General features: G+C 43.7%; 1 protein-coding gene across 2 annotated transcripts in view; it reads left to right on the top strand.

Moving 5' to 3' along the window:
• The window catches only part of B3GNT7 (UDP-GlcNAc:betaGal beta-1,3-N-acetylglucosaminyltransferase 7), a 39,179-nt gene extending 22,711 nt beyond the window's left edge, over positions 1-16,468 (top strand). For both annotated transcript variants that reach the window (XM_033957661.1, XM_033957660.1), the window contains exon 2: positions 14,760-16,468. In XM_033957661.1, coding sequence (XP_033813552.1) covers positions 14,760-15,927 — 1,168 coding nt within the window. In that variant the 3' untranslated portion in view covers positions 15,928-16,468. The remainder of the gene's footprint in view (positions 1-14,759) is intronic.
• The last annotated feature ends 10,991 nt before the right edge of the window (positions 16,469-27,459 follow it).

Genomic DNA, 27,459 nt, shown 5'->3' with positions numbered 1-27,459 from the left:
CGACCACCCAGAACCCACCATGACAAACATAATACACAGAACACTCGAAACGGTAGCAACATGGATGACAGAGCACAAATTAAAACTTAACCCTGACAAAACAAACTTCATCCTCCTAGAAAACAACAAAACTCCAACCTTAACAAATCTAGTAATAAACTCGATCTCATACCCAATTCAACCCACACTAAAACTTCTAGGAGTTATAATTGACAGAGGCTGTACCATGCAACCACAAATCAACAAAGTAATAAAAGCATCGTTCGTGACCATGAGAAATCTAAAACAAATCCGAAAATTCTTTGACAAGAAGCAATTCCTACTTCTGGTACAATCTCTTATCCTTGGACTAATAGACTACTGCAACATACTATATCTCCCCTGCCCAGCGACCATGATAAAACAATTACAAACAATACAAAATACAGCCCTGAGACTCGTCTACTCACTGAAAAAATATGACCATATCACAGAGGCATACCATGACTCACACTGGCTTCCAATATAAGCAAGAGTACACTTCAAATTCTACTGCCTACTTTTCAAGGCTATTAACGTAGAAAATCCAACCTACTGGAATAACCGACTAACTCAATCCTCTTCAACCAGGCACAGGAGAACCCACTCACTATTCACACACCCATCATCCAAAAATGTCAAACAAAAAAAACTATATGACAACCTAATAGCCTCCAAAGCAGCTAAACTGGACAAACCAATCACGACTCTGTTATCATCGACCACAAGCTACAAAACCTTCAAGAAAGATATTAAAGCCATACTCTTCAAAAAATACATAAAACCCATCTAGCACGACCAGTCCATACCCAACCCCCCCCCCAACCCTCTCTATACCCTTAATACTCTCTAATGTTCTTCTATCTACCCAACATAGCCTAAAATGCTTCTAATTTACCCAATACTTATCTCCTTAAGATCTTGACTTCTTTTTGGTAATTCTTTACCCAACATTTATCACCTTAAGATCTCGACAACTCTTTGGTACGTCTTAAGTAAATATTATGACATCGCTTATGCTGTTCCTGCAAACTTCTAATGTAATTCTTGTTAACTTTGATGTAATCCACCTTGAACCGCAAGGCATTGGCGGAATAGAAATCTCTAATGTAATGTAATGTAAGAGTAGAATTCTGCGTGACTGTGCAATTCTGTGTTGTGCAGTCATGCAGAATTCCGCCACTTGTAATGTATACTGTGAAGAAGCATATCACTGCTTATTGCACTAGGATAAGGGGACTATGTGGTTAAACTGTAAAATTCATCCTTTGAAATATGTTGACGACATCAAATGGTTTGGAGTATCATCTCAGTTGATTTTATTATTCTTTCCAAACAACAGAAGCTTTGGGTGCTGATCCATTCAAACCAGCTCACCACTCTTCCTTCCAGTTTAAGGCATTCACAGATTCACAAAGAGAATTCCACTTTGCTTGCTTTCTCCATTTATTAGTGGAGAATTTGAAGTTGTGTTGGACTTTTTCCTCTCTTTTCCAGGTTTACATAAGAACATAAGAATTGCCGCTGCTGGGTCAGACCAGTGTTCCATCGTGCCCAGCAGTCCGCTCACGTGGCAGCCCCTAGGTCAAAGACCAGTGCCCCAACCGAGACCAGCCCTACCTGCATACGCTCCATTTCAGCAGGAACTCATCTAACTTTGTCTTGAATCTCTGGAGGGTGTTTTCCCCTACAACAGCCTCCGGAAGAGCGTTCCAGTTTTCCACCACTCTCTGGGTGAAGAAGAACTTCCTTACGTTTGTACGGAATCTATCCCCTTTTAACTTTAGAGAGTGCCCTTTCATTCTCCCTACCTTGGAGAGGGTGAACAGTCTGTCTTTATCTATTAAGTCTATTCCCTTCATTATCTTGAATGTTTCGATCATGTCCCCTCTCAGTCTCCTCTTTTCAAGGGAGAAGAGGCCCAGTTTCTCTAATCTCTCGCTGTACGACAACTCCTCCAGCCCCTTAACCATTTTAGTTGCTCTTCTCTAGACCCTTTTGAGTAGTACTGTGTCCTTCTTCATGTACGGTGACCAGTGCTGGATGCAGTATTCCAGGTGGGGTCGCACCATGGCCCGGTACAGTGGCATGATAACCTTCTCCAATCTGTTCTTGATCCCCTTCTTAATCATTCCAAGCATTCTGTTCGCCCTTTTCACTGCCACCGCATATTGCGCGGACAGCTTCATCAACTTGTTGACCAGTACTCCCAAGTCTCTTTCCTGGGGGGTCTCTCCAAGTACTGCATCAGACATCCTGTATTTGTGTACAAGATTTTTGGGCACATGATTTGCATAGCCTCCAGCAGGTTTTGGTTGTCTTGTAGACCTTTAGACGTAAAGGATAAGAATGACCAGATCATCTGCATATTGCAGGCATGTGATTTCTGAGGCAGAGGATCTCTTCAGTAGTGTTGCCCAACCTGACCTTTGAAGCAATTACTTGAATGACAGGAAATGAGTTTAATAAAGCACATTTAGCATGGTGAATTGCGAGCCCACTAGGGACAAAGTACCTACACACATGGAGGGGCATTTTCAAAACATGCTCAATTTAGATGTATGGCACTAGACGTCCAAAGTTGGCAGTAAGAAAATGCCTATTTTCAAATGGCAAACCACCATACGTCTAGAAATAAATTTTTTTTTTAAATCTTCTGTCTGGACGTCCAGGCTAGGGTTCGTCCAGACTGCCAGGACGTCTATCTTTATACCACATTTTTTCAACCAAGTCCCAAACACCCACAAGAAGACCATTTGGATGTGGGAGGGGCCATTCCTGTAATGGACTGGCTACCCAGACATGGCAACAGAGCAGTGGGGCACCTTAAAGGGCAATGCTGTGAACTTCACTAAAAGGGTGCCACATAAACATCTCACCAGAACTCACTTATAGGGTATGGTGAGCCCCCCAAAACCCACTATATCCATCTGTCTACAACCCCAATAACCCTTATGGCTGCAGGTGGCACCTATATGACAGTAGAGTGGGATTTGTTTTTTGTTTTTGGTGGGCTCACATTTCCACCATGAGTGTAGTGGTTAGAGTGCCTTTTGGGCCTGGGTTCTCCTCTGTATGGTTCACTAGCCCACCCACCAGGCTATCTAAGACACCTGTGTGCAGTTCTACTAGACTTTCCTGTGCCAGGTGCTGATGGTCTGGAGACAGGTATTTACGTTTGTATTCTGATCTTTGTGGGTTTGAGGGGGTCCGTGAGCCCTAGGGGAGTGTGGGGGTGTCTTACCTTGATGCATGCAATGGTCGTCTGATCAGTTTGAGCACCTTTGTGGCACTTAGACCTTTTAAAAGAGGTCTAGTTCCAAGCATCTAAGTTCCTTCCAGGATGTCTTGCAAAATGTTTGATTATCGCTGAACGATGTCCATGTCTAACCCGTCCTTGAGACCGCCCAAAGCCCGTCCATAGCACGCCTCCACCATGCCCATCTCGTGCTCTGAATGTACAGAAGCTGTAACACCTCGCTAGACGTACAGACAGATGGTTTTGATTATCGGCACTTGGACGTCCTGGCGATTAAGACGTCCAAGTGCCGATTTAGGATGCTTTTGGACGTCTGTGGTTTTTGATTGTGGGTATATGCCTAGTTGTGCTATAGAAATGATCAGCAGTAGTAGTTTCTGTTGTAAGTTTTAAAAGTGAGATCCTCAAAGTCAATGCTTAAGAGACAACTTTCACTCTCACTCCCTCTGTTCCAGCTCAGTGACGCCAAGTATTTCACAAACACTTTGAGTACCTGATTGTAAAAACCGCTTAGATAACCTTGATAGGCGGTATATAAAATCCTAATAAACTTGAAACTTGAAACTTTCAAAGCAATTAAAGAAGAATTTAAGATGAAAGATCCTTTCTTGCCAGGTTAGAGGCTAAACGGCTGCTCAATGTGCTGGAATAAAAGGAAGCAGTCTTAGCACAAGGGAAAGGGTTGGACAGAGCTGGCCTGAAACGCATTCCAGAGGAGAAATATGTCGCTTCTGTCTCCAGTGGGGTCAGGTGGCAAAGCATCAACACCCCATAATACCCAGTTCCTCCTTGTTAGCCAAAAACCATCAAGGCTGGCAGGAAGGTATTAGATTCCCTACACAAAACTTCAGCCTTTGCCGCCCCCTTCAATTAACTTTGAGACCCTAGTCCCCCCCCCAAGATATTGATAGCTAACTCAGTAATCATGATTGTCCTAAACGCTGTCCCTTCTAGAAAACTCTTGTAAAAAGCATAATTGGACATAAGTGGGCAATTTCAAACAGCTCATTTTCCTGGATGAATGGCTTTTGGAAACTGCCTTCATCCTGTCTGTGCTTATCACGAATAATTTACGGCCTCTTTTACAAAACCGCGCTAACGGCCCCGAAGCCCATAGAGATTTAAAGGGGCGTGGCAACCTCTAGCGCAGCTTTGTAAAAGAGGTCATTGGTTTCAAATTCTGTCAAAACTGAGATTCTGTGGGTTATTTGATTCGATCACCATTGTGGGTCAAGTCTGTAAAAGGGTTTTTGTTACTGATCAATTCTCATTTAGATTTTTGAGACCAAGTTTGGACGCTTATTATTTCCATCTACTTTGAGCTGAGTTTGCTGAGTTGGTTGAAATATCGTCTTTGGAATGGTGGCTTTCACGCAGTGTCGCAGACCATAGTGTGGCCTGATTCTGTGTACCTGGGACTTCCAGACTATATTTTGAAATTTTTTACAAACACTACAACATTCAGTTGCTGATTTGTGAATATATTTATCAGTAGCTCAAGGCGAGATATTCAGGCATTCCCCTGTTCCTGGAAGGCTCACAATCTAATTTTCTACCTGAGCTAATGGAGAGTAGGTGACTTGTGCCTTTTGCCCAAAATATTCAGTTGAAGATTTGTTCGCTAGCATTTAAAGCACCTGCCAGTAATATTCCTGGCTATTTGAGAGATTTCTTGAAATCTTTTAAATCCAAATGTAATCTTCTTGTGGTTAGGACTTGGAAGCTTGTGTTGCCATCGCTTTCTATGGCTGGTTCCACATACTGCAGTCTTTTCAATGGTAGGTTATCTGTGTTGGTTGCACTCTGCTTACGACAGTTTCACTGAATATAATAGAATGCAAATTTGAGTAGGATGTAGCAAGACCCCCCCAATACAAGTCTTTGTTCATATGTCTACGCTATTGCAGATTTTGGTATCATCTGCAAAGAGGTAAACTTTACCTGACAGCCCTTCAGCGATATCGCTTACAAAAATGTTGAAAAGAACAGAACCTCGAGGCACATCACTACTAACATCCCTTTCCTTGGAGCGATCTCCATTGACCACTACCCTCTGTCGCCTTCCACTCAACCAGTTCCTGACCCAGCCGTCCCTTTGGGACCCATCCTGAGGACACTTAGTTTATTTATCAGATGTCTGTGTGGAACACTGTCAAAGGCTTTGCTAAAATCTAAATACACCACATCTAGCGCACATCCTCTATCCTCTGTGTTAAAAGCATTTCCATTAATTTACTTACCACAGAAGTCAGATTTACTGGCCCCTGTTGTTCCCTACTTCTTCCTTACTTCCACTTTTGTCGAGAGGGACCACATCCGCCCTTCTCCAGTCCACTGGTACTACTCCCGACTCTAGAGAAGCATTGAAAAGGTCAGTCAGCGGAGCCATCAGAACTTCCCTAAGTTCCTTCAGCATCCTCGGATGTTCACCATCTGGCCCCATCCCTTTGTACACCTTTAGCTCGCTCTTCATGAACACAATCCTCTGAAAATCAATTAGGGTCTACCACTCCTCCATCCCTACTTGCATTTATCTTCTGCAGTCCCACTCCTGAATCTTCAGCCGTTAATACATAACAGAAATATTTGGTAAGCAATTTATCTTTATCAACTTCTACATACAGTATTTCTCCCCTTCACTTTTGAGTTTCATAATGACACTTTTACACTTCTTCCTATCACTGATGTGTCTAAAAAATGTTTTGTCTCCCCATTTTACCGTTTCAGCTATTTTTTCTTCCATGTGTATCTTTGCTTTCCTGACTACTTGTCCAGCCTCTCTTCACTTTTCCAGATATTTTTGCCTGTCCTTCTTTTTCTGCGATCTTTTGTAGTTTTTGAAAGCTAACCTCTTATTCCTTACCTTCTCAGCTACTACTTTTGAGAACCAAAGCGACCTTCTTTTCCTCTTACTTTTACTTACTTTCCTTACAAATGGTTTGTTACCATTACAATAGCTCCTTTCAGTATTGCCCACTGTTTTCCTACTTCTTCCAGATGTTCCCATCTAGACCACAGTTCCTTGACATAATCCCCCATCTGAACAAAGTTAGTTTTTTTAAAAGTTTAGACCCTTTACTTTTGAATGAGCCCTGTCTTAATATTAAACCGTACCATGCAGTGATCACTGGATGCCAGATGTTCACCAACTAACATGTAATGTAATGTAATTTATTTTCTTATATACTGCTAAACTCCATTAGGATTCTAAGCGGTTTACAGAAAATAGACAATAGTGTGCATTAAAATTATAAGTAATATAGGTTTTCAGAGAAATATACATTAAAGGATACAATAAAAATAAGATAAATAAATAAAGAATAGGTACTTAGAACTTCCCTTACTGTCCCGAAGGCTCACAATCTAACTGAAGTACCTGGAAAAATAACAATTAGTTGAGTAATAAAAGTAAGAAATAGAAATAGAAGAAAAAATAAGAAAATAAACATTTTAACAAGACTACATTGATCTAAGGACTTTGAAAGGTAGAAAAGAAGAGAGATAGGAATAGCTGCAGAAAGGAGGAACCTTTGAGCAATAGAATTTTGGAGAAATTTAAATGTTAAAAATAAAACAAAACAAGGGGCAAATCAATGAATGAAATTAACAATAAAACATAAACTGGAAAAAAAAAAAAAAGTGAAAGTATAAATCAGAACAGTTGGATTAAAGTCCAGATTGAGATGTCTTCACTGCTAGGCTGCCAAATTTCACCAGGTATCATCCGATCCTTGCCAACACACCGGAAGCCCCAGATCCAGTGTCTCTGCTTTTCGAACTCGACCGAGATGTTCACATCCTCCTCCTGCATGCCAAACCTGATGAACTTGTCTCTTTTTGGACAGGTATTGTGCCATTTTGATCGTGCGCATCCTCCTTGGTCGCCTTCTGTCTTTCTTTCTCTATCTCTCCTTGGCCACTGTCTGTCTGTTTTTCTTTCTTTCTTTCTTTCTGTCTCTCTCTCTCACTCTCCTTGGCCACTGTCTGTCTGTCTTTCTTTCTTTCTCTCTCTCCTTGGCAGCTTTCTGTCTTTCTTTCTATCTGTCTCTCTCTCTGTCACTGCCTAACTTTTCCATCTTAGCATCAATATGTGTGTCATTCTGTATATATTCAGTCGGCACCTCTTGCTTTACACTACTCAAACTGTGGTCTTCTTCCCGGTTCTTGTCTTCACCATTCTCATTCTGCTGGGCTGCAAATTCGCCATTCACTGGGGCAGAAACATCTGCACAGGGCTCCTTCCTCTCTTTCTCATTCGTAACTTCCTCTCCTGTTAGCTTCTCAGCTTTGTCCTTCTCAGTCATGCTGTTTTTGTTTGTTTTCTGAAGTGGCCCCATCTTTGGTCCCAGGATACGGGATTTCGGGTGTGAGTAAACCTCAGCAACCTTCTCCATTGGCTTTGAATAGGGTTATCGACCTTCAGTGCAAACTTGATCTCACTGTGGAGTTTCCGCAGATTCTCTTCCACAGATGGCTCTTTTTTTCCTTTCCTTGCTTTATCCACCTTTGGAGGTCTGCTTCTGGTCTTTTCCCCCTGAGCACGGGCTTTGCTTTCCTTCTGATTTGCTTTTCTTGCTTCTTCACATCATCACCAGTGTTGCTGTAACTATCACTGTCCTGCCCTTTTTCTATCTGTTCTCCGGAACTGCCACACGTGCCACAGGTTCCACCACTGTACGCATCGCAGAAGCAGCATTGAGAGAAAAGCGCTGCACCGCGCTACCGCTGGCTTTGCCGTCTTGTCCACTGCGGCCCGCCCTCTCTGACTACTTCCTGTTTCCGCTAGGATTGGCCGCAGTGGACAGAAGATGCCGAAGCCAGCGGTAGTGCGGTGCAGCGCTTTTCTCTCCATGCTGCTTCTGCGATGCGTACAGTGGTGGAACCTGTGGCACGTGTGGCAGTTCCGGAGAACAGATGGAAAAAGGGCAGGACGGTGATAGTGACATGAAGAAGCAGCAGTCCGAGTCAGCAAGGAAAGCAAATCAGAAGGAAAACAGCGGTGCAGCCAGCGAGAAGGAGGAGGTGGTGGTTTTGGCAGTGAGTGAGGGCGGGAGGGGGTAGTCGCCGGCTGTGCTTTCCCGATCTGGCCGCCGCATACGCACTCTGGCCACGGACCTACGGATCAGGGATTACAGATCACGCAGGTCTGAGTGCGCATGCGCGGCTAGCGTTTTATTATATAGGATTTCTGATGAAAATTGACAAAGTTGAACTACTGTGCCCTGTAATGAGTTCTCAGTTCTGTTTACTACAGTCCAGACATCTTGGAGTGTAATCGATTTATTGCCCAACTCAGGCCTAGAAATAGGACCGGTGGGCATTGAAACAGGAGAAACCATAAAAGATTGTTCCCCCTTCGATATGTTTTTAGAGTCCAGCTCAAAAGGTAATGAAGAGCTTGAATCCGAACCTAATAGGGAAACGGAGTCAGCCTTCTCTGGTAATAAAGTAAGAGGTTGAGGTGGAGGCGTGGGTTCACCTGATGAGAGAGAGGCAGATTGGGTTCGTAAATCGATCTTATCTTCTAGAGGTATTGCAGTTAACACAGATAGATGACGATCCATTGGTCTAGTTATATTTAAAGATGTAGAGGGATTAATCTTGGCTTTTCGTTTTCCCATAGTTTCTTGCCAACTGCTCCTCGCTCTTCCTGGCTCCGAAGGGGCTCCAAAGGGGCGTGTCCTGCCCCTTTGGCCAAGTGGCCTCGGGGAGGACTTCTCCTCCGATCGGCAGATGCTGATAGTGGCTGCAGGGATGCCTGAATGCAGAGTGGGAACTCCGGCAGGAAGCAGTCAGCCCTCTTAGGTCCGCGGCTCACAGCGTCTTTATCCTGAGGAGAGAGGACCTCTCTTCCGATCGGCAGATGCCGATAGTGGCTGCAGGGATGTCTGACTGGGGAGTGGGAACTCCGGCAGGAGGCAGTCAGCCCTCTTAGGTCCGCGGCTCACAGTGACTTTATCCTGAGGAGAGAGGACCTATCCTCCGATCGGCAGATGCCAATAGTGGCTGCAGGGGTGCCTGACTGAAGAGTGGGAACTCCGGCAGGAAGCAGTCAGCCCCCTCCAGCCAGTTTTTAATCCACGTGAGTATTTCACCCTCGATTCCATGGCTTGCAATTTTCCGAAGTAGTCATTCGTGTGGAACCTTGTCGAACGCCTTCTGAAAATCCAGATATACAATGTCGACTGGGTCACCCTTGTCTATCTGCCTGTTTACTCCCTCGAAGAAGTGCAGCAAGTTCGTCAAACAAGATCTACCTTTGCTGAAACCGTGCTGGCTGGTTCTCATCAGACGATGTCCATCAAGGTGATCAATGATGTGGTCCTTTATAAGCGGCTCTACCATCTTTCCCGGTACCGAGGTCAGACTCACCAGTCTGTAGTTTCCTGGATCTCCCCTCGAACCTTTCTTGAAGATCGGCGTAACATTCGCCAACTTCCAGTCTTCTGGAATCTTTCCTGGTTTGATCGAGAGAGAATGGCCACCAGGATGGTCTCAGGACTCAAGGATCTCCCATACGAGGAGTGGCTAGGGAAGTTACAGCTCTACTCACTCGAGGAACATAGAGAGAGGGGAGATATGATCTAGACATTCAAGTATCTCAAGGGCCGCATCGAGGTGGAAGAAGATATCTTCTTTTTCAAGGGTCCCGCGGCAACAAGGGGGCATCCGTGGAAAATCAGGGGCGGGAAACTGCACGGTGACACTAGGAAGTTCTTCTTCACTGAAAGGGTGGTTGATCGCTGGAATAGTCTTCCACTTCAGGTTATTGAGGCCAGCAGCGTGCCAGATTTTAAGGCCAAATGGGATAGACATGTGGGATCTATCCGCAAAAATAGATAGGGAGAGTCATTGGGGTGGGCAGACTTGATGGGCCGTGGCCCTTATCTGACGTCTATTTCTATGTTTTTAGATTGGCTATTAGTTGAAGCAGTTCAGCTATAGTCCCTTTCAGTTCCTTGATGACCCTCGGATGGATGCCATCCGGTCCTGGGAATATATTGCTCTTAAGCCTATCTATCTGCATACATCTTTTAGACTGACCATCAATCCTGACAGTTTCCCATCTTCGTTTCCAGCATATAACCTGATGGGTTCCTGTATGCTGTGTATATCCTCTTCGGTAAATATAGACGCAAAAAATGTGTTCAGTTTGTCGGTGATTGCTTTGTCCTCCTTTAGCACTCCTTTTATTCCATGGTCATCCAACGGTCCCTCCCTTCGCGGGTCGTTTCCCCTTAATATATCGAAAGAACGGCTTGAAGTGCTTCGCCTCCTGAGCTATTTTTTTCCTCGTAGTCTCTTTTGGCCCCTTTTACCACCTTATGGCACCTGCATTGATGTTGTTTGTGCTTGTTCCAGTTTTTGTCCATTTTTGACCTTTTCCATTCCTTAAACAAAGTTTTCTTGCCTCTGATGGCTTCTTTCACCTCTACAGTGAGCCAAGCCGGTTCCTTGTTCTTTTTCCTCTTGGATCCCTTGTTGATACGCGGTATATAACAATTTTGTGCCTCGGTGACTGTGTCCTTAAAAAGGGACCAAGCTTGCTCTAGTGATTTTACAGTGCTTATCCTCTTCTTAATCTTCTTCCCCACCATGAGTCTCATCCCTTCGTAATTCCCTTTTCAGAAGTTCAGTGCCATGGCCGTCGTTCTGGACTGATGTTTCTTCCCTGTATCCAATGCAAAGCGGATCATGTGATCGCTGTTTCCCAGCGTCACTTCTACTTCTACACCTTGTGCTGGTCCTCGCAGTCCATTTAGAATTAAGTCCAGAATTGCATTTTCTTTTGTATTTTCCTTGATAAGTTGTTCCAGGAAGCAATCACCTACAGCATCCAGGAACTTGGTCTCCCTAACGCAGCCGGAGGTGCCTAGGTTCCAGTCTGTCCCCGGATAGTTGAAGTCACCCATGATAACTGTGTTGCCTCCCTTACAGTTGCGTTTAATCTCGTCCATCATTTCTCCATCAATTTCTTTGGACTGCCGATCTCTGTTACCAGTCCATTTATTTCCGGAATTTTGACCCATAGAGACTCTAACTTATCCGTCTGTTGTGGCGTGTTTTCTCCAGTAGATTCAATTCCCTCTTTGACGTATATGGAAATGCCCCCACCTTTTTGAGCCACTTTGTCTCTGCGGTATAGCTTGTATCCCGGTAGCACAGTGTCCCAGACTTTTTCCTCAGTCCACCATGTTTCCGTGATGCCAATGATATCCACATTATCTTTTTGTGTCATAGCTTCTAATTTACCCATCTTATTCCTTAGGCTCCTTGCATTCATGTACATACACTTGAGTTTGTGGCCTGTTCCTTTCTTGCATTTCTTTCCCTCTTGTGTCCCTTTCGATCTGTCTTGCCTGTGATCTGGTGAGTCTTTCCCTCTATCTTCCTGGGTATACTGGCTCCTGAACCATCGTCTCTCTCTCTCGGTCGACTGCCGGCTTTCCCTTTCTTCCTAGTTTAAAAACTCTCTTGATGTTGCTTGCAAGTAGCCTCGTTCTGTCTCTGCTGAGGTGTCCATCCTTCCTGAATAGCTTGCTCTTCCCCCAAGAATGTTGTCCAGTTGTGCATGAAGTGGAATCCTTCTTCCTCACACCAGTGCTGCATCCGCGTGTTGACTGCTTGCAGCTCCATCTGCCTCTTCTCGTCAGCCCTGGGTACTGGCAGGATCTCTGAGAATGCTATCCTCTGCATTCTGGTCTTCAGCTTCCTTCCTAGCATCCGGAACTGGTCCTTCAGTACTTCCCTGTTGTACTTCCTGTTGATCATGTTGTTCATCCCCAAATGGATCACCACCACCGTATCTTCTTCTTCCACACTGTCGATGATCCTGTCAATGCGGCTCACTATATCTTCTACCTTGGCTCCTGGTAGGCAGGTCACCAGCCGATCCAGTCTTCCTCCCGCTATGTGGCTGTCGACATGTCTGATGATGGAGTCCCCCTCGATGATTGCTGTCCTCTCTATCTTCTCTTGATTCTCCAGCCGCAGGTCCATGTCCTTTGTTTCCATCCATTTTCTCTCATCCTGGCGTAGGCTTGCACCAGACTCTCTTCTTGTGGGTTCCCTCCAGTGTTTCCAGATCTCGCTGCTGTGTCACCCATTTCTTCCTGGTAGTTGTCCTTCGGGTGGTCCACACTCTCTGTAGGTGTATCCCAGCATAAGAACATAAGAAATGCCTGCACCGGATCAGACCTGGGGTCCATCCAGTCCGGTGATCCGCACACGCGGAGGCTCAGCCAGGCATACCCTGGTGCATACATTAGTCACTCGTATCCCTCAATGTGTCCTGCAAGAAGATGTGCGTCCAATTTTCCCTTAAATCCTAGAATGGTAGTTTCTTCCACCATCTCTTTCGGGAGAGAGTTCCAGGCGTTCACCACTCGCTGTGTGAAGCAGAACTTTCTGACATTTGTCCTGGCCGTGTCCCCTCTCAGCTTCAGGCCATGACCTCTGGTCTGAGTCTGGGTCGCAGTTCCACTGTTGCTGGTGGTTTTCCACGGCCTCCCTGTATGCCTCCTCTATGAACTTCTCCAGCTCTCGGACTTCTTCCTCGATGGTGTCCTCTGTCTTGGTGTTCATTGTGTCCTCTGTCTCGATGTTCTCTGTGTCTCTGTCCTTCTCCTCCATTGCTTGAAGTGCCTCCAGTTCTTCCCTCCAGGAGTCTGACTTGTTTCTTCAGGCTCTCCAGTTCTCCGTATTGAGCGCATACATAAGACCGCCTCCCAGAGAGGAGGTAGTCATACATATGGCAGACGGTGCAGAAAACTGGGTAGCTCAACATCATGCTTCTGTTTGCTACTTCCATTGCTGCCCACTTGACGGTCTGCTGTGGATGTCTTAATGTAGTGCCTGAGTCCTTTGACATACACACTTGTTATAGCTCTACAAAAGATATTTAACAGTAGACCACTTATCTGAAAAGGTCAGTTCATGGCTCCAACACGGTCTGTGTATGTCAAAGGACTCAGGCACTGCACACTGCAAATAAAATCAATATAAAAAGCTTATCCTTCTGGCTTCCTGATGTAGATTAGCGAAACACAGACCGTGTTGGAGCCGTGAACTGACCTTTTCAGATAAGTGGTCTACTGTTAAATATCTTTTGTAGAGCCATAACATTTGCCACTCCAGCAGAAGCAAGATTCCTTGCTCCATGCAATGTGTTATGATTGAAATCCAAGCACCTTTCCAGCGACGTTGTACCACTGCTGTGGCGCCTTGCTGAAGAGCTTATGAGCACATTAAAATATTTAAAAGCCTTTAAATGTTATCTGATGATATCAATTTGAGAGACTTGGCCAGTATTGTTGAGAGGGGGGTCTTTTGTTGTTTTGTTCCATTTTGAAAGTATTGCCCCCTCGAGTGGATTGTAATTTAGAATCCCCGATCTGTTTGGATCAAACCTACATCCATTTTTGGCATTAACTTTTAACTCTTTCATTTTTCTGCTTCCTTATTGAATCTACTTTTCCATGCCTTCCCATTTATCCATGTGCATCGTCTCTTCCCTCTCTCTGCCCCTCCCCTCTCTCTTATCCATATGTACCATCTCCTTCCTTTTTTTTTCTTCATTCCCATCTATCCATAAACAGCACTTCTTCCATCTCTCTTCCCTCCCCAGCCCTCCCATTCCTGTACACCATCTTCTCCCCTTTCTTCCTTTTTCCTCCATCCCTGTGCACCATATCTACCTGCCTGACATCTATCTTCCCCATTCCTCCTGTCTACTGCCTGCCATCTTTCTCCTCTACTTCATCCATGGTCTGGCATATTTCTGTAGTTCCCTCCCCCCTACTGTAGTTTGGAACTCTCTCCTTCCCTACTGTGGTCTGGCATCTCCTCCCTTCCCCTTCTCTGGCATCTCTCTCCTTTTCCCTTCCCTTTCTTCTCCCAGAGGTCTAGCAACTCTTTCTTTCCCTTTCTTCCCCATTCCCGTGGTCTAGCATCTCTATGACAACCCTCCCCTTGTGATTCCCCCCCCATCCTGCATTTGCAGATGCTGCATATCTCCCCTCCCCCCATCGGGATCTGGTACCTTTCTTATCCTTCTAGCTCCGAGCAGCACTATACATGTTCATTCTTCGGGTCACAGGCAATATGAGTGAATTAAACACACTGCCTTTAGCAGCCTGGAAGCTTTCCCTCTGCTACAACCTCCTGTCCCCACATAGGCGAGATGCTGCTACTTCAATTCATCCATTTGTAACTTGTAATTCATCCATTTAGTACCTTGTTCAGCCTCCATTCTTCTCTTTGGAAAGTTGCCTACTGACTGGGTATTAGTAACATCCTACCTAATAATCCCAGATCATGGGTGCTCCTGGCATATATCTATGTAACACTGAGACTCAAGGGGTGGTGGGCTAACAGAGGCCAAAAGTGATTTACAATTATAGTGTTCCTTCTTTGTGTAAGTGAAAAGATACAGCAGAAGTCAGTCTCATAGTCTGAAGATATCTCTTGTCTTTCCTTTCAGGAAGAAGGTCATTTACAGAAGTGCTTGTTTGTCTTTCCTTCTTGCCATTACCTTGACTTTTCTGCAAAGAGGGACAAATCCTGGACGCTTCCTACAAGATCAACAGCTTTCCCAAAATGCTGTGAAGATCCAAAAAGAAGAGACTTCTTTCCCTAACAGCTTCTGGGAGACTAGAAAGTTGGAGATGACAGAAGCTACTGAAGAACAAGTGAAAACCTGGGATGTAACAACCATCACCTGCACTGCCAATAGCAACTTCACCACAATGGACTGGTTCAAAGAGCTAGAACCTAACTTCCAGCAGTTCTTGCTTTATAGACATTGCAGGTATTTCCCAATGATTATCAATCACCCTGAGAAATGCAGTGACCATATTCATCTGCTGATAGTGGTGAAGTCCATCATCACCCAGCATGATAGGAGGGAAACTATCCGTAAAACTTGGGGCAAAGAGAAAGAGGTAGATGGGAAGAAAATCAAGATAGTGTTCCTCTTGGGGACGGCCTCCAAGAACGAGGAACGAGCCAATTACCAAAAGCTCCTGGATTATGAGAATTTCATATATGGGGACATCCTCCAGTGGGATTTCTTGGACACCTTTTTCAATCTGACTTTGAAGGAGGTGCACTTCCTAAAATGGCTGTCTATCTACTGTGACAATGTTGACCACATCTTCAAAGGGGATGATGATGTCTTTGTCAGCCCTAACAACATTCTGGAATTTTTGGAGGGTAACACAGTAGAAAACCTCCTTGTAGGGGATGTGGTAAACAACGCCAGGCCTATCCGAAGGAAGGATAATAAATACTACATCCCTAAGACCCTCTACAACAAGAATCATTACCCACCCTATGCTGGTGGTGGAGGTTTCTTGATGAGCGGGTCTCTGGCCAAGAGATTGTACAAGGCTTCAGAGATGCTGGAGCTATTCCCGATTGATGATGTTTTCTTGGGAATGTGCCTGGAGATTCTCAAAGTAAATCCTATCAATCACAAGGGTTTTAAAACCTTTGGGATTGTAATAAACAAGAATAGTAAGATGAACAAGGAACCGTGTTTCTTTCGCAGCATAGTGGTGGTACACAAACTGCTGCCAGATGAGCTGAGGCACATGTGGGATTTGGTCCACAGTAACTTAAGCTGCTCCAGAAAACTTCATCTGCTTTAGCTCTGGCCATTTCAATGCAGAGATGCTTGTGTTCATGGGAGAAGGAATGAGGTGACTCTCTAAAATGCCTGAGGCAGGAGAGACAGGGAAAAGGGACTTTGAGGTACAAATCCCCTTCTTTGTTTACAGTTCTAGTTTGCATGTGTGTGTGTGGGGGGGGGGGGGGGGCGCTTACACCAGAGAATGTGTATAGGTCTGCGCCCACAGATGACGAGACACAAAAGGGGTCAGTCTAAAAGAAAACTATGTGATGTCTTCTCTTTCATTGTACACTGCAGTAATTTGCCTGAAGCATTCTTCCTGTTCTAACACTGGGCCTGTGTGTCTTTGGCCGCTTGGATAGAGTCCTAAACACTCACACTTGCATGTATAGCACTGGAATCACAGAGAACCTGGAAGACAGGAGGTGGGGGAGGGGGAAGCAGCTTGGCTTGATTACACCTCACCATCTTGAGTCCTTTCCTCAGAAGGTTGTGCCACTTGGGCTCATTTTACACATTTCAATTTAACAACAGTCAATGGAGGGAGAGGGTGGGTGGGGATTAGAACCGTCCATGTCTCGTCCTGATCCCTGTTACTGGAGTGATTGAGGAGGCTTCATACAGCTGGACAAAGATATGGTCCATGCTGCTGAGTCTTGACAAACTTCATTCTCCCCAGAAAAAGGAGGACGGATTGAGACATCCAGGTCTTACTTCCATTGCTTTCAGTAGAAGTAAAACCCGGATGTCTCAATCTGTCCTCCTTTTTCTGGAGTGTAAACTCCAAGATATATTCACCCGAAGTGGTTCAAAACACAATATACAAAAATTGTACCAAATACCACTTCCAGAGAGTATGTATCCAGAATTAATTCTACAATGGTTATAACTACTCAGGAAAAGGCCTCAGAATAGGAGCTTACGCAAAGTCCTATCATGGACTGAAACTTCAGCGTAACTGCTCCTTGCTTCAATCACTGGCCAAAAAAACCTGAGGGTATATTCAATACAGTTTACTTCAAGTTTGAATAAATATAGTTAGTTCAAATGTTGCCTGTAAGTTGCCAAAAGGCAACATTTGAACTATGACAACGTTTAAGATAAGTACCTAGTTGTCAAATTCTTTTGCAAACTAATAGAGATGTACCGATAGTTTACCAAAAAGTTATAGTTTACATAAAGGTCTTAAAAAAAGTTAAAAAACTATATTTATTCAAACTTGAAGTAAACTGTATTGAATATACCCTCAGGTTTTTTTGGCCAGTGATTGAAGCAAGGAGCAGTTACGCTGAAGTTTCAGTCCATGATAGGACTTTGCGTAAGCTCCTATTCTGAGGCCTTTTCCTGAGTAGTTATAACCATTGTAGAAGGGAAAAGATTCCATACAAACGTAAGGAAGTTCTTCACCCAGAGAGTGGTAGAAATCTGGAATGCTCTTCCGGAGGCTGTTATAGGGGAAAGCACTCTTCAGGGATTCAAGACAAGGTTGGATAAGTTCCTACTGGAACAGAACATACACAAGTAAGGCTAGACTCAAACAGGGCAATGGTCTTTGACCTAAGGGCCACCGCGTGAGCGGACTGCTGGGCACGATGGATCACTGGTCTGACCCAGCAGTGGCAAATCTTATGTTCTTATGCCAGGGCCAAGGCAGACACTTAAGAAGTGGATCCATTCAGTTCAGATCCCAGGATTTCATTCTTGTCCGCTTAGGGTTGCCAGCTGGCTCCAGATTCATTTGACAGGGTCAATCCAGTCTGCAGTTTACCCCATTGCATGCAGGGACTTGAAGTCTTTCTGTTTGTAAGGGCTCCAGTTTAGAAATCAGAATTACCAGCCCCTACATGGACTCAGGTAAAACCTAGACTGAATCAACCCTGTTGGCCAACCCCTAGCTCCACCCTTCCTTGAGTTCAGGTCCTGTTTTCATTTTTTGACCAGGAATTTGCCTCCTGCTCTTTATGTTTCCAGCTTAATTGGAAGCTAGAGCACAGGCCAAAAGTCATAAGCCTCAGAAACAGACCCTCCCACCCCACAATGGTGGTTTGAGGTTTTTCAGGCGAAAACCTCAGTGGCAGAAAAAACCTCCCCTGGGATATGAAAAGCTCTGTGCGGTGCAATAAAAGCTCAATGTGATCAAGACAAGAATGTGGAGGGAGACGTGTTGTACGAGTCCCACGTTAGTTTATGATCAGATTGGTCACACCCTGAGGCAGCAACTCGCTCCCCGCTCCCCCCCACTAAGCTATCTGATTTCACCACATTCTCTGGCAACAAATTCCAGAATTTAATTACACGTTGTGTGAAGAATTTTTTTTCCCTGTTTGTTTTAAACCTGCTTCATCGCATGTCCCCTAGTCCTAGTATTTTTGGATAGAATAAACAAGCGATTCACATCTACCGTTTCCACCCCACTCAGTATTTATAGACCTCTATCATGTTCCCCCTGAGCCGTCTCTTCTCCAAGCTGAAGAGCCCTAGTCACTTTTGTCTCTCTCATAGGGAAGTTGTCCCATCCCTTTTATCATTTTTGTCACCCTTTTCTAATTCTGCTATATCTTTTTTGAGATATGGTGACCAGAACTGCACACAGTCCCTTATCAAGAGGAAAGGTACCATTCCTTAACATATCAACTCCCCATTCTAAAAGCAAACCCCAAAATTCAGGCAGGGCAGCTTAAATTTTCCCAGGGCTCACAAGTCTGATATGCATCGAGTACAATTTCTGGAACAGTTTGGTCAGGAAAGGTAAATTCACTCTAGTACATATTTGCAATACAATAAACAGGTTCATAGGGTGCAAATATTTTTAAAAATACAGTAGCAAAGTTGATTTTTGGAGCTTTAAACTGTGATGAAGGACCTCCACACTGGTATCAGCTTCATTGGTTTCCAATATGTGTATTTTATCTTGAAACTTAAGGTTGTGAGTGGATTTGCTCTGTTATAGACTTCCACTTCTTTGTTTTCCATAACATAGTAAATTATTATAGCTGCAGGGCAATTGGTTATAGTGGGTAGATATAGTTTGTAAGAATTTGAGAAAAATCATTTACATACACTGATGCTCAAGAATGGAAAAGTCTTCCAGATTATGTGTAAATAATTATACATGTTGACCACTTTTTATTTATGAAATGAATGACTGTTACTCCAAAGTCTGATTTTGTTTACTCTGTACTGTATATTTCCAGAAATGGATGGCTTCTTGTACTGTAACCCACCTTGAGTCATATCGAATGGGTTTTGGTGGGATAAAAGCCATCAACATAACCTAACACCAGCACACAGATCCTATGTACAAGGTTCTCTCTCTCTTCCTCTGCCTCATGCAAGAGCCACATCACCTTCTCCTTTAGCCTGGGACGCACAGCTTTTGGGAACCTACATGAATTGCTGAGCTCTGGATTGTCGAAGGGTTCTGGTGCCTTTTACTGCTACTGCTGTAGGTCATTTTTCCAGACCGCATCACCTCCTTCTCCATCTGCAGCACTGGTTGCCAGTACAGTATAAGTTTTTCACTATCATCTTGGTCAAGTAGAGGCAAGCTGGACTGATCGGTGAGGGGTCTGTCACCACTGCAGGTACAATGGGGAACAACTGTGGAACCAACGATCTGGATGCAAATTTCATTCAGAAAATCATTATATACAAGGTGCAGTTCAATAATGCATAGACCCGACACGGTCTGTGTTTTGGTCACTATGAACCACAAAGGATGGTATCCCGGAAAGAGTGTGGCGCAGTGGTCAAACTCACGCTGCTCCTTGTGACCCTGGGCAAGTCACTTAATCCTCCCTTTGCAAAGTGATTAGAGAGATTGTGAGCCTGCTGGGACAGACAGGGAAAAAGAGTGAGTGTTGCTGAAAAAGAGAAGCCATCGAATCTGTGGATTAGGTGGTTTCACTTTTTCAGCAACGCTCACTAATACACAGTGCTTTGTGGTTCATAGTGTACCAGAGCCCGGAAGGTCACCCTTGACCAAAACATGGACCGTGTCAGGTCTATACCACAATTTATCGTGCATTATTGTTTTGCACCTTGTATATGAAGATTTTCTGAATAAAATTTGCTTCCAGATCGTCAGTTCCATGGCTGTCCTGTGGAATTCTCTTAGTGGATTTTGATGCTTTGCTCAACCCTCTGTCCCATCTCCTTACCTCCACTGGATTTTGAAAGGAAAGTGCTGCTACCTCACCGAGCTCTGTGCTTCGGTTTCCGGCAGAGATCCTGTGCTCTGCCATCAGGCTGCTACTTCCTAGGTCCAAGATAAAAGCAGTGCGAGTGAACCTGTAATCGCCCAGACCCTGCTCTACACCACCTAGTTTAACTAACTTTCAGAAGACAAGATGTGGTGTCTTTTTCTATTTTTACTTATGTAGTGACTGTGAAACTTTATTTATAAATGATTTATTTTTCTGGGGAGAATTAGAAGGGAATAAATTATTGTGTAATTATTGCCCTCAGATTACACGGCACTTTGAATTTCTAGTTGGCATTTATATTGTTCATGCTAATAAAATGATAATAAATCCCAGCATGCTTTGTTGTAAGCACTGGGTGATGTTTTAGTATTTATGAATATGTGCTCAATGTATAAAATCACAAACACACACAAGGTTCTTGCTTTAAGCTTTAAATGCTGTGGGGCTCATAATCGAAACAGAAAAATGTCTAAAAACTGGTCTAAATTGGCACTTCGACGATCAGTAACAAAAGTCGTCCAAGTGCCGATAATCGAACAGGGTGTTGGATGTATTTAGAAACGACTTAGGCCTTCACAGTGCTGCTGAACGACCAGAGCTAAAAGGGGCATTTTAGGAGGAGTGGTGAGGGCGGGATTTAGGCGGGACATGGGCCATCCTAGACTGCATGTATAACCAAAGGTTTTACAACACTGCCTAGACGGAACTTGGACGTTGTGACTTAGGCCATCTAAAACCAGGTCTAAGTCCACAAAAGGTATCCAAAGTGACCAGATAAACACTGCAGACACAAAGTACAGACCCCCCCCCCATAAAAAAAAAACGTAATAACAACTTTACATATCTGCTTCAAGAACATCATCACCTGGCAGCCTGGCATAATAGAGCCTAATAGAGCTGCACAGAGGTGGCTTAAGTGGTCTTGGGGGTGGGTTAGTGAACCATGGAGAGGAGGACCCAGGCCCATAAGCCACTCTAATCACTGCATTCATGGAGAAACATGTGCCCCCCACAAAACCCTTTTGTACTGCCATATAAGTGGTTCCTGAAGCCATAAGGGCTATTGGGGTGGTAGATATGTGGGTCTAGTAGATTTTAGGAGTGTTTTGGGGGGTTCACCATGACCTATAAGGGAGCTGTTGTGAGATGTTTATGTGGCACCCTTTTTGTGAAGTTCACAACAGTGCCCTATAAGGTGCCCCACTACTCTGTTGCCATGTCTGGGTGTCCAGTCTCTTACTTTTCTGGTCCCTCCCATGCCCAAAAGGTCTTTTTCTAAGCGTTTTTGAGTTGGAAAAATTTTTGGTTGAAAATGGGGTATAAAGATGGATGACTTAGCAGTCTGAATGATCAAACGAATGGATGTACAGTTGGACGATTTTCAATAAAAAAAAAATGCTGGACGTACTTTTTGAAAATGGACCTTTTCCCGTGCCCGACTTGTGAGTTAGGCCAAAATGGACTTAGATGTTTCTTTTTTGATTATGCCCCTGTGCATGTCCTGCACTGCCTTTCACAAACTTGTCCCCGTAGAACCTCAATTGTCCCATCCCTGTGAGTTTTGGCACTGTACCTGTCCCATTCCTGTAAGTTCTGCCTTAACCACACAAGCTTCGAACACTTATGATTTTAAAGTGATGAGGACAGAGTTTGCAGGAAAAGAACTTATGGGGACGTGATAGGAAAATGAGTTCCCGCAAAGATGGGAAAAAATTTGTCCCTGTGTCATTCTCTCTGTGTGATGAACACATTGAGTAACAAACTCCACAGCAAAGAAGTGGTATGCAAACTTTCAGTGTGGAGATTTCGAGACCAAAGATGCAGCAAGGTTTGGGAGCCTCAAACGGTGTCAACTTCTAAAATTGTTGACCATGTCCTTGACCTGATTTTGGCAGATCGGCAAACATCGGCTAAAACAATTGCTGAGATACTACAGATATCTAGGGAATGTGTTGGGTGTATAATCCATAAGCAGCTGGGTATGCAGAAGCTATCAGACAAGTGGGTGCCCAAATGTGTGAATGGTGATGAGGAACGATGTTGAGTGGACATTTCCAAGTTGATTTTGCATCATTTTCAGTGAGCTAGTACCAACTTTTTGGAATGACTAATTACTGTTGATGAAACATGGTTCCACCACTATGATCCTGAGACAAAACAAGTCCATGCAATTGTGGCACTCGGGTTCTCCAATGCCAAGGAAATTCAAGACCCAAAAGTCAACAGACTATTTTCTGGGACCAAACAGTTAATGCAGAATATTACTGTAACTTGCTGTGCCAATTAAAGGAGGCACTGAAAGAGAGGGACGGTGAAAGGCTTGTCCTCATTCCTGCAGTAAACCAGTTGCAAATGTCTCAATTCCTGCGGATTTACTGTGGTGACTAGTTTACTGCGGTAAACGGTTCCCATGTCATTCTCTACCCTGTACACGTCCTTTTCTTAATCCCCTTCCCAGCTCTCATGGGCCTCCTTGTCCACATAAGGTGTTTTTTTTTTCCTGTTCTTATCTCTCTTATACAACTTGAGTCAGCTTTTTCCATTCTGCTTGGCCTGGACTTTTGGTGAAGGACAGATGAGTGTTTAGGCCTGCAAGTCCAGCTGAAAGTTTGTTTCCTTGTAAATGCAGGTAATTTACTGGGAAATACACCAGCCATTTTGGATGCCTTCTTTGCCTGCAACAACTTAGACAGGTCAGGGTTCATCTCACACATTTAAGAGATTGTTTCCAGTTACTACAATATGTCAAGTGGCCAACATTGAAATTAACACATTTACAGGATTTGAAGAGCATTTCATCCATTTGTAATGGAGGACTTTAGGTGCTGTTTGTGGCCCTGGGGCCATGTATTGTAGACCAATGCCACAGAGGAATCCTAGAGACGAACTGGGTCACTGGCATTTTAGGTGAACTTAATAAACCTTTCCTACTGTCCTTGTCCCTGCTCTGTAAGGTGTAAAACTCACCTGCTACAACAGCAGGGGGTGATGGGTACATAGATTTTGCTTTCTGCTGCTCCATCACACAGCGGTGCTTTGTGAGAAGTGCTGAAAACCAGGAGCTTTAATCAGAATATCACCTTGTCCAAGTCTATAATTTTTATAGCACTACCAGACGCACGCAGTGCTGTATGTCAAACACAGAAGAAACGGTCCCTGCTCAAAAAAGCGTACAATCTAATTATGAAAGACCAGTGGACAAAATGGTGAATTAATGTTTGCTGCTCATATAGTCAACTCTCTGCTGCTTTTGTTCTTCTCCATTCAGTTATTCCAACATGTCAAACCAGAAGAAAAGGGCAGAAGGAAGCACTGAACTAGGGCCAGTTTCCCACTGAAACAGTAGTGCTTTGTTTCTTGCCACTTACTGGTACAAGGTGTGATTCCTTCACCCCTGACAACCTTCTGGGCTGATAAGTGTTGAATCATTCTGATGTAAACCTGCATACATTATATCACAAAAGGAAAGGTGATAGCTATTTTAAGGCATGCAGCCACACTGCGGGGGCAAATATTGTGATTGCAAAAGTCTCTCAGATTAATGATCCATCTCATAGTTGTTTTTTTGGGGGGGAGGAGGAGGGGGGAACTGATGTCACAGCTTTCTCTTAAGTTCAAGGTGAGTTACATTCAGGTACAGTAGGTCAATTCCTATCCCCAGAAAACTTACAATCTAATGATCCATTACTGGGATTTATTACGCATCCCTATTGGTGGAATTAATGATCCATTTCTAACCTCAGGGATTAATAATCATCTCAGTTTTAGGCATCTCCCTAACATTGAAAGACAAAAGGAATAGTGGTATCTTATAGACCAGGGGTAGGGAACTCCGGTCCTCAAGAGCCATATTCCAGTCGGGTTTTCAGGATTGCCCCAATGGATATGCATGAGATCTATTTGCATGCACTGCTTTCAATACATATTCATTGGGGAAATTCTGAAAACCCAACTGGAATATGGCTCTCGAGGACCGGAATTCCCTACCCCTGTTATAGACTAACCCTCTCTTCTATGAAACTGCACTAGCAGTTTTTAGCGCAGAGCTGTGAATGGCCTGCGCTGCTCCCGTCGCTCATTGAGTTCCTATGAGCGTCAGGAGCAGCATGGCTCTCTGCGCTAAAAACCACTAGCGTGGTTTCGTAGAACAGTGATTCCCAACCCTGTCCTGGAGGAACACCAGGCCAATCGGGTTTTCAGGCTAGCCCTAATGAATATGCATGAGAGAGATTTGCATATGATGGAAGTGATAGGCATGCAAATTTGCTTCATGCATATTCATTAGGGCTAGCCTGAAAACCCAATTGGCCTGGTGTTCCTCCAGGACAGGGTTGGGAACCACTGTCGTAGAAGATGGGGTAAGTCCTTTAGAGGTTTTTGGAGAGAAGAGTTCTCTTTGGCACATATATATCATGTAGTTGTGACTAAGTGACTCATCTTTAAAAGCTATTTTGCAAGGTATCAGCATCCCCTTTGCTATTTTTGCTGCTATACTCAATATCGAGGCTACTGCCATCCAGAGATCAATCACTAAATCTTACCCTCCCCCACTTTTTACAAAACCGTAGCGTGGCTTTTAGCGCTGACCAACGCTCATAGAAATTCTGTAAGCGTTGGAACTGTTACCGTCACAGTTGGCACTAAAAAATGCGCTACGGTTTTGTAAAAGGGGGGGGGGGAGGTTGAGTTACGGAAAATTTTTTTTAGGAGAAGCATATTTTGACCAGGTAAGATTTTGTACTACCATCCACCATTGGAGAGAGTGCTGTAAATCTGGGATAATGAACTGGAGCAGAGAAGAATCCTGTGACTTGGGACCACTGTGTTGATGAAGTCCATTGTGAAATTCTGAAACGAAGGCGTAGAAATTAACTGATGCCATGTAACCAAACAGGCATAACATTGAGGGAGATTGTTTGACATAAGTGAATGAGGGAAAAAGGAATTAAGACTTGTATACCGCCTTTTTATACTATACAACCATACTCAAAGCAGTTTACATATATGTTGTGCTAGTTGGGTAATGTACTCCAGCATCATCCCCATGGTTGTTTTTAACATGTCCAGCCATCTGATTCCAGGTCACCCTCTTTGTCTGGTTCCTTCAATCTTCCCTAACATGATGTCCTTTTCCAATGCTCTCTCTCTTCTGACAGTTTGACCAAAATAAGACAGTCATAACTTCATCATTTGAATACCATAGCCAGTTTGATCTCTTCCAGAATCGATTTGTTAGTTCTTCTGGCAGTCTACAGCATGCATAAAATTCTTCTCCAGCACCAAAGCTCAAATGAGTCAATCTTCTTTCTGTCTTGTTTCCGTAGTGTCCAGCTTTTGCATTCATAATTGACCACCGAGAAAATGAGTGCATGGACAAGTCTGATCTTTGTTTGGCGTATTAGTTCTTTAATCTAATCTAATCCTTAGTTTTGTATACCGCATCATCTCCACGTTCGTAGAGCTCGACGCGGTTTACAGTAGGAGAAATAGGAAGGAACTACAACAGAGGGTTAGAGGTAGAAGTGTGAAGAAAATTTAGAGGACTTGGGATGCCAAGATATAAGAGTTTCCTTTGAATACTTTGTTTAGAGCCTTCACTGAAGAGTGACCAAGTGCTATTCTGCAGAGTATTTCTTCCCTGCTAATTGCTTGTTTACAAAGGAGCCCAGGAGATTTACAACTTCTGTTCTATCACCTTCAAGTTCAAAATCATCTTGTTTATGTTCAGTTCGAATCCCATGTTATGACTTTCAGCTTTGATTTTTCTCAATAGATACAGCAGGTCTTCTTTTCTGCTGGTAATGAGCTTTGTATCATCTACATAGCACAGGCTGTTTTATATTTTGGCCACCAATTTTGAAGCAGATGCTCTTTTCTTCCAAATTTGCTTTTCTGAAGATGTCTAGAAAATAGATCATACGACAAAACTGGAAAGGAAGAACTAATAAAATAAACTTCACTTAAATATATAAACTTTCAACCTTGGAGATGCTCAGAACCTTGAAAACCAAGGTGGAATAAATGCTAATGGGGAAAAGCCCCTATAGACATTTCAGTGTTCTATCATTGCATCCTCTCCCGTGTTAGAAAGAATATAGTGAAACAATTTTTCCAAAAAATTGAGTTAATATCCCAAAACAATCATGTGAACAAAATAGTAACTTCAGCGTTTTTTCAAAAATGTGAACTTAGCTTGCATGGGTGCTTTAGGAAGCTGTCTCACTCCAGCGGGCTCCAATGTGTTTCGCCGCAAGGCTTCTTCAGAGAGCCGCCAAACAAGCTTTCAACCTAGGAGAGTGACGTGGCAGAAACACTCCAGTAGGATGAAGCAAGGCACGAGCCTTGGAGAGAGCAGGAAGACTCTGAGGTATTAGATTGGCCCATGCAGGAAGTAGAAGAAAGTTGCTCTACTTCCAACTTTCATGTTCCAGAGGATTTGATGGAAGTGGAAATCCAGGTAGCCTGTCCTACCTCAGAGGTCCAAGCAGAGCTCATGGAAATTAACTGAGGCAGAAGAAGTTTTCACTCAGTTCCAGCCTGTTTGGCGGCTCTCTGAAGAAGCCTTGCGGCGAAACGCGTTAGAGCCCGCTGGAGTGAGACAGCTTCCTAAAGCACCCATGCAAGCTAAGTTCACATTTTTGAAAAAACGCTGAAGTTACTATTTTTTTGTTCACATGATTGTTTTGGGATATTAACTCAATTTTTTGGAAAAATTGTTTCACTATATTCTTTCTAACACAGGAGAGGATGCAATGATAGAACACTGAAATGTCTATAGGGGCTTGTCCCCATTAGCATTTATTCCACCTTGGTTTTCAAGGTTCTGAGCACCTCCTAGGTTGAAAGTTTATATATTTAAGTGAAGTTTACTTTATTAGTTCTTCCTTTCCAGTTTTGTTGTATGATTCTGCTCTTTTGGGAGACATAGTTTTAAGTTTGACCCAGTAGTTTTCATTAGAAAATAGATCAATCTGCCTCCAATATGGAGAGTGGGAGGTAGAATTAGGTGAACAATGGCAATATTATCTAGAAAAGAATCAAAAGGCTGATTGCTGTTTGGACTGATAATGAGGTTGAGACATTTTTAGTCTTTTCTTTTTTTGAACCCTGACCAGGATTATGAAGATGGCTGACTATAATGACTTTCTGTGTTATAGCAGTATGAATGTCCAGATGAAGAAGATGACAGAAGTTTGAAGCTTAGACAAAGTTGACAAGGTATATATTTTTAAAAATTTTATCAGCCACTTCTTCAATCTTGTCTCTAGAGATCATCCTTGCAAAGAGAATCGGAAAGGTGCTCCTGGATTGAAGTTTCTAGATCACAGACTCTGAGCCACTAAATG

Source organism: Geotrypetes seraphini, chromosome 9 (genome assembly GCF_902459505.1).
Source record: "Geotrypetes seraphini chromosome 9, aGeoSer1.1, whole genome shotgun sequence".
In the NCBI taxonomy this organism is placed as follows: Eukaryota; Metazoa; Chordata; class Amphibia; order Gymnophiona; family Dermophiidae; genus Geotrypetes; species Geotrypetes seraphini.
Note: the sequence above shows the minus strand (reverse complement) of the source record. Positions and strands in the feature narration are given on the sequence as shown.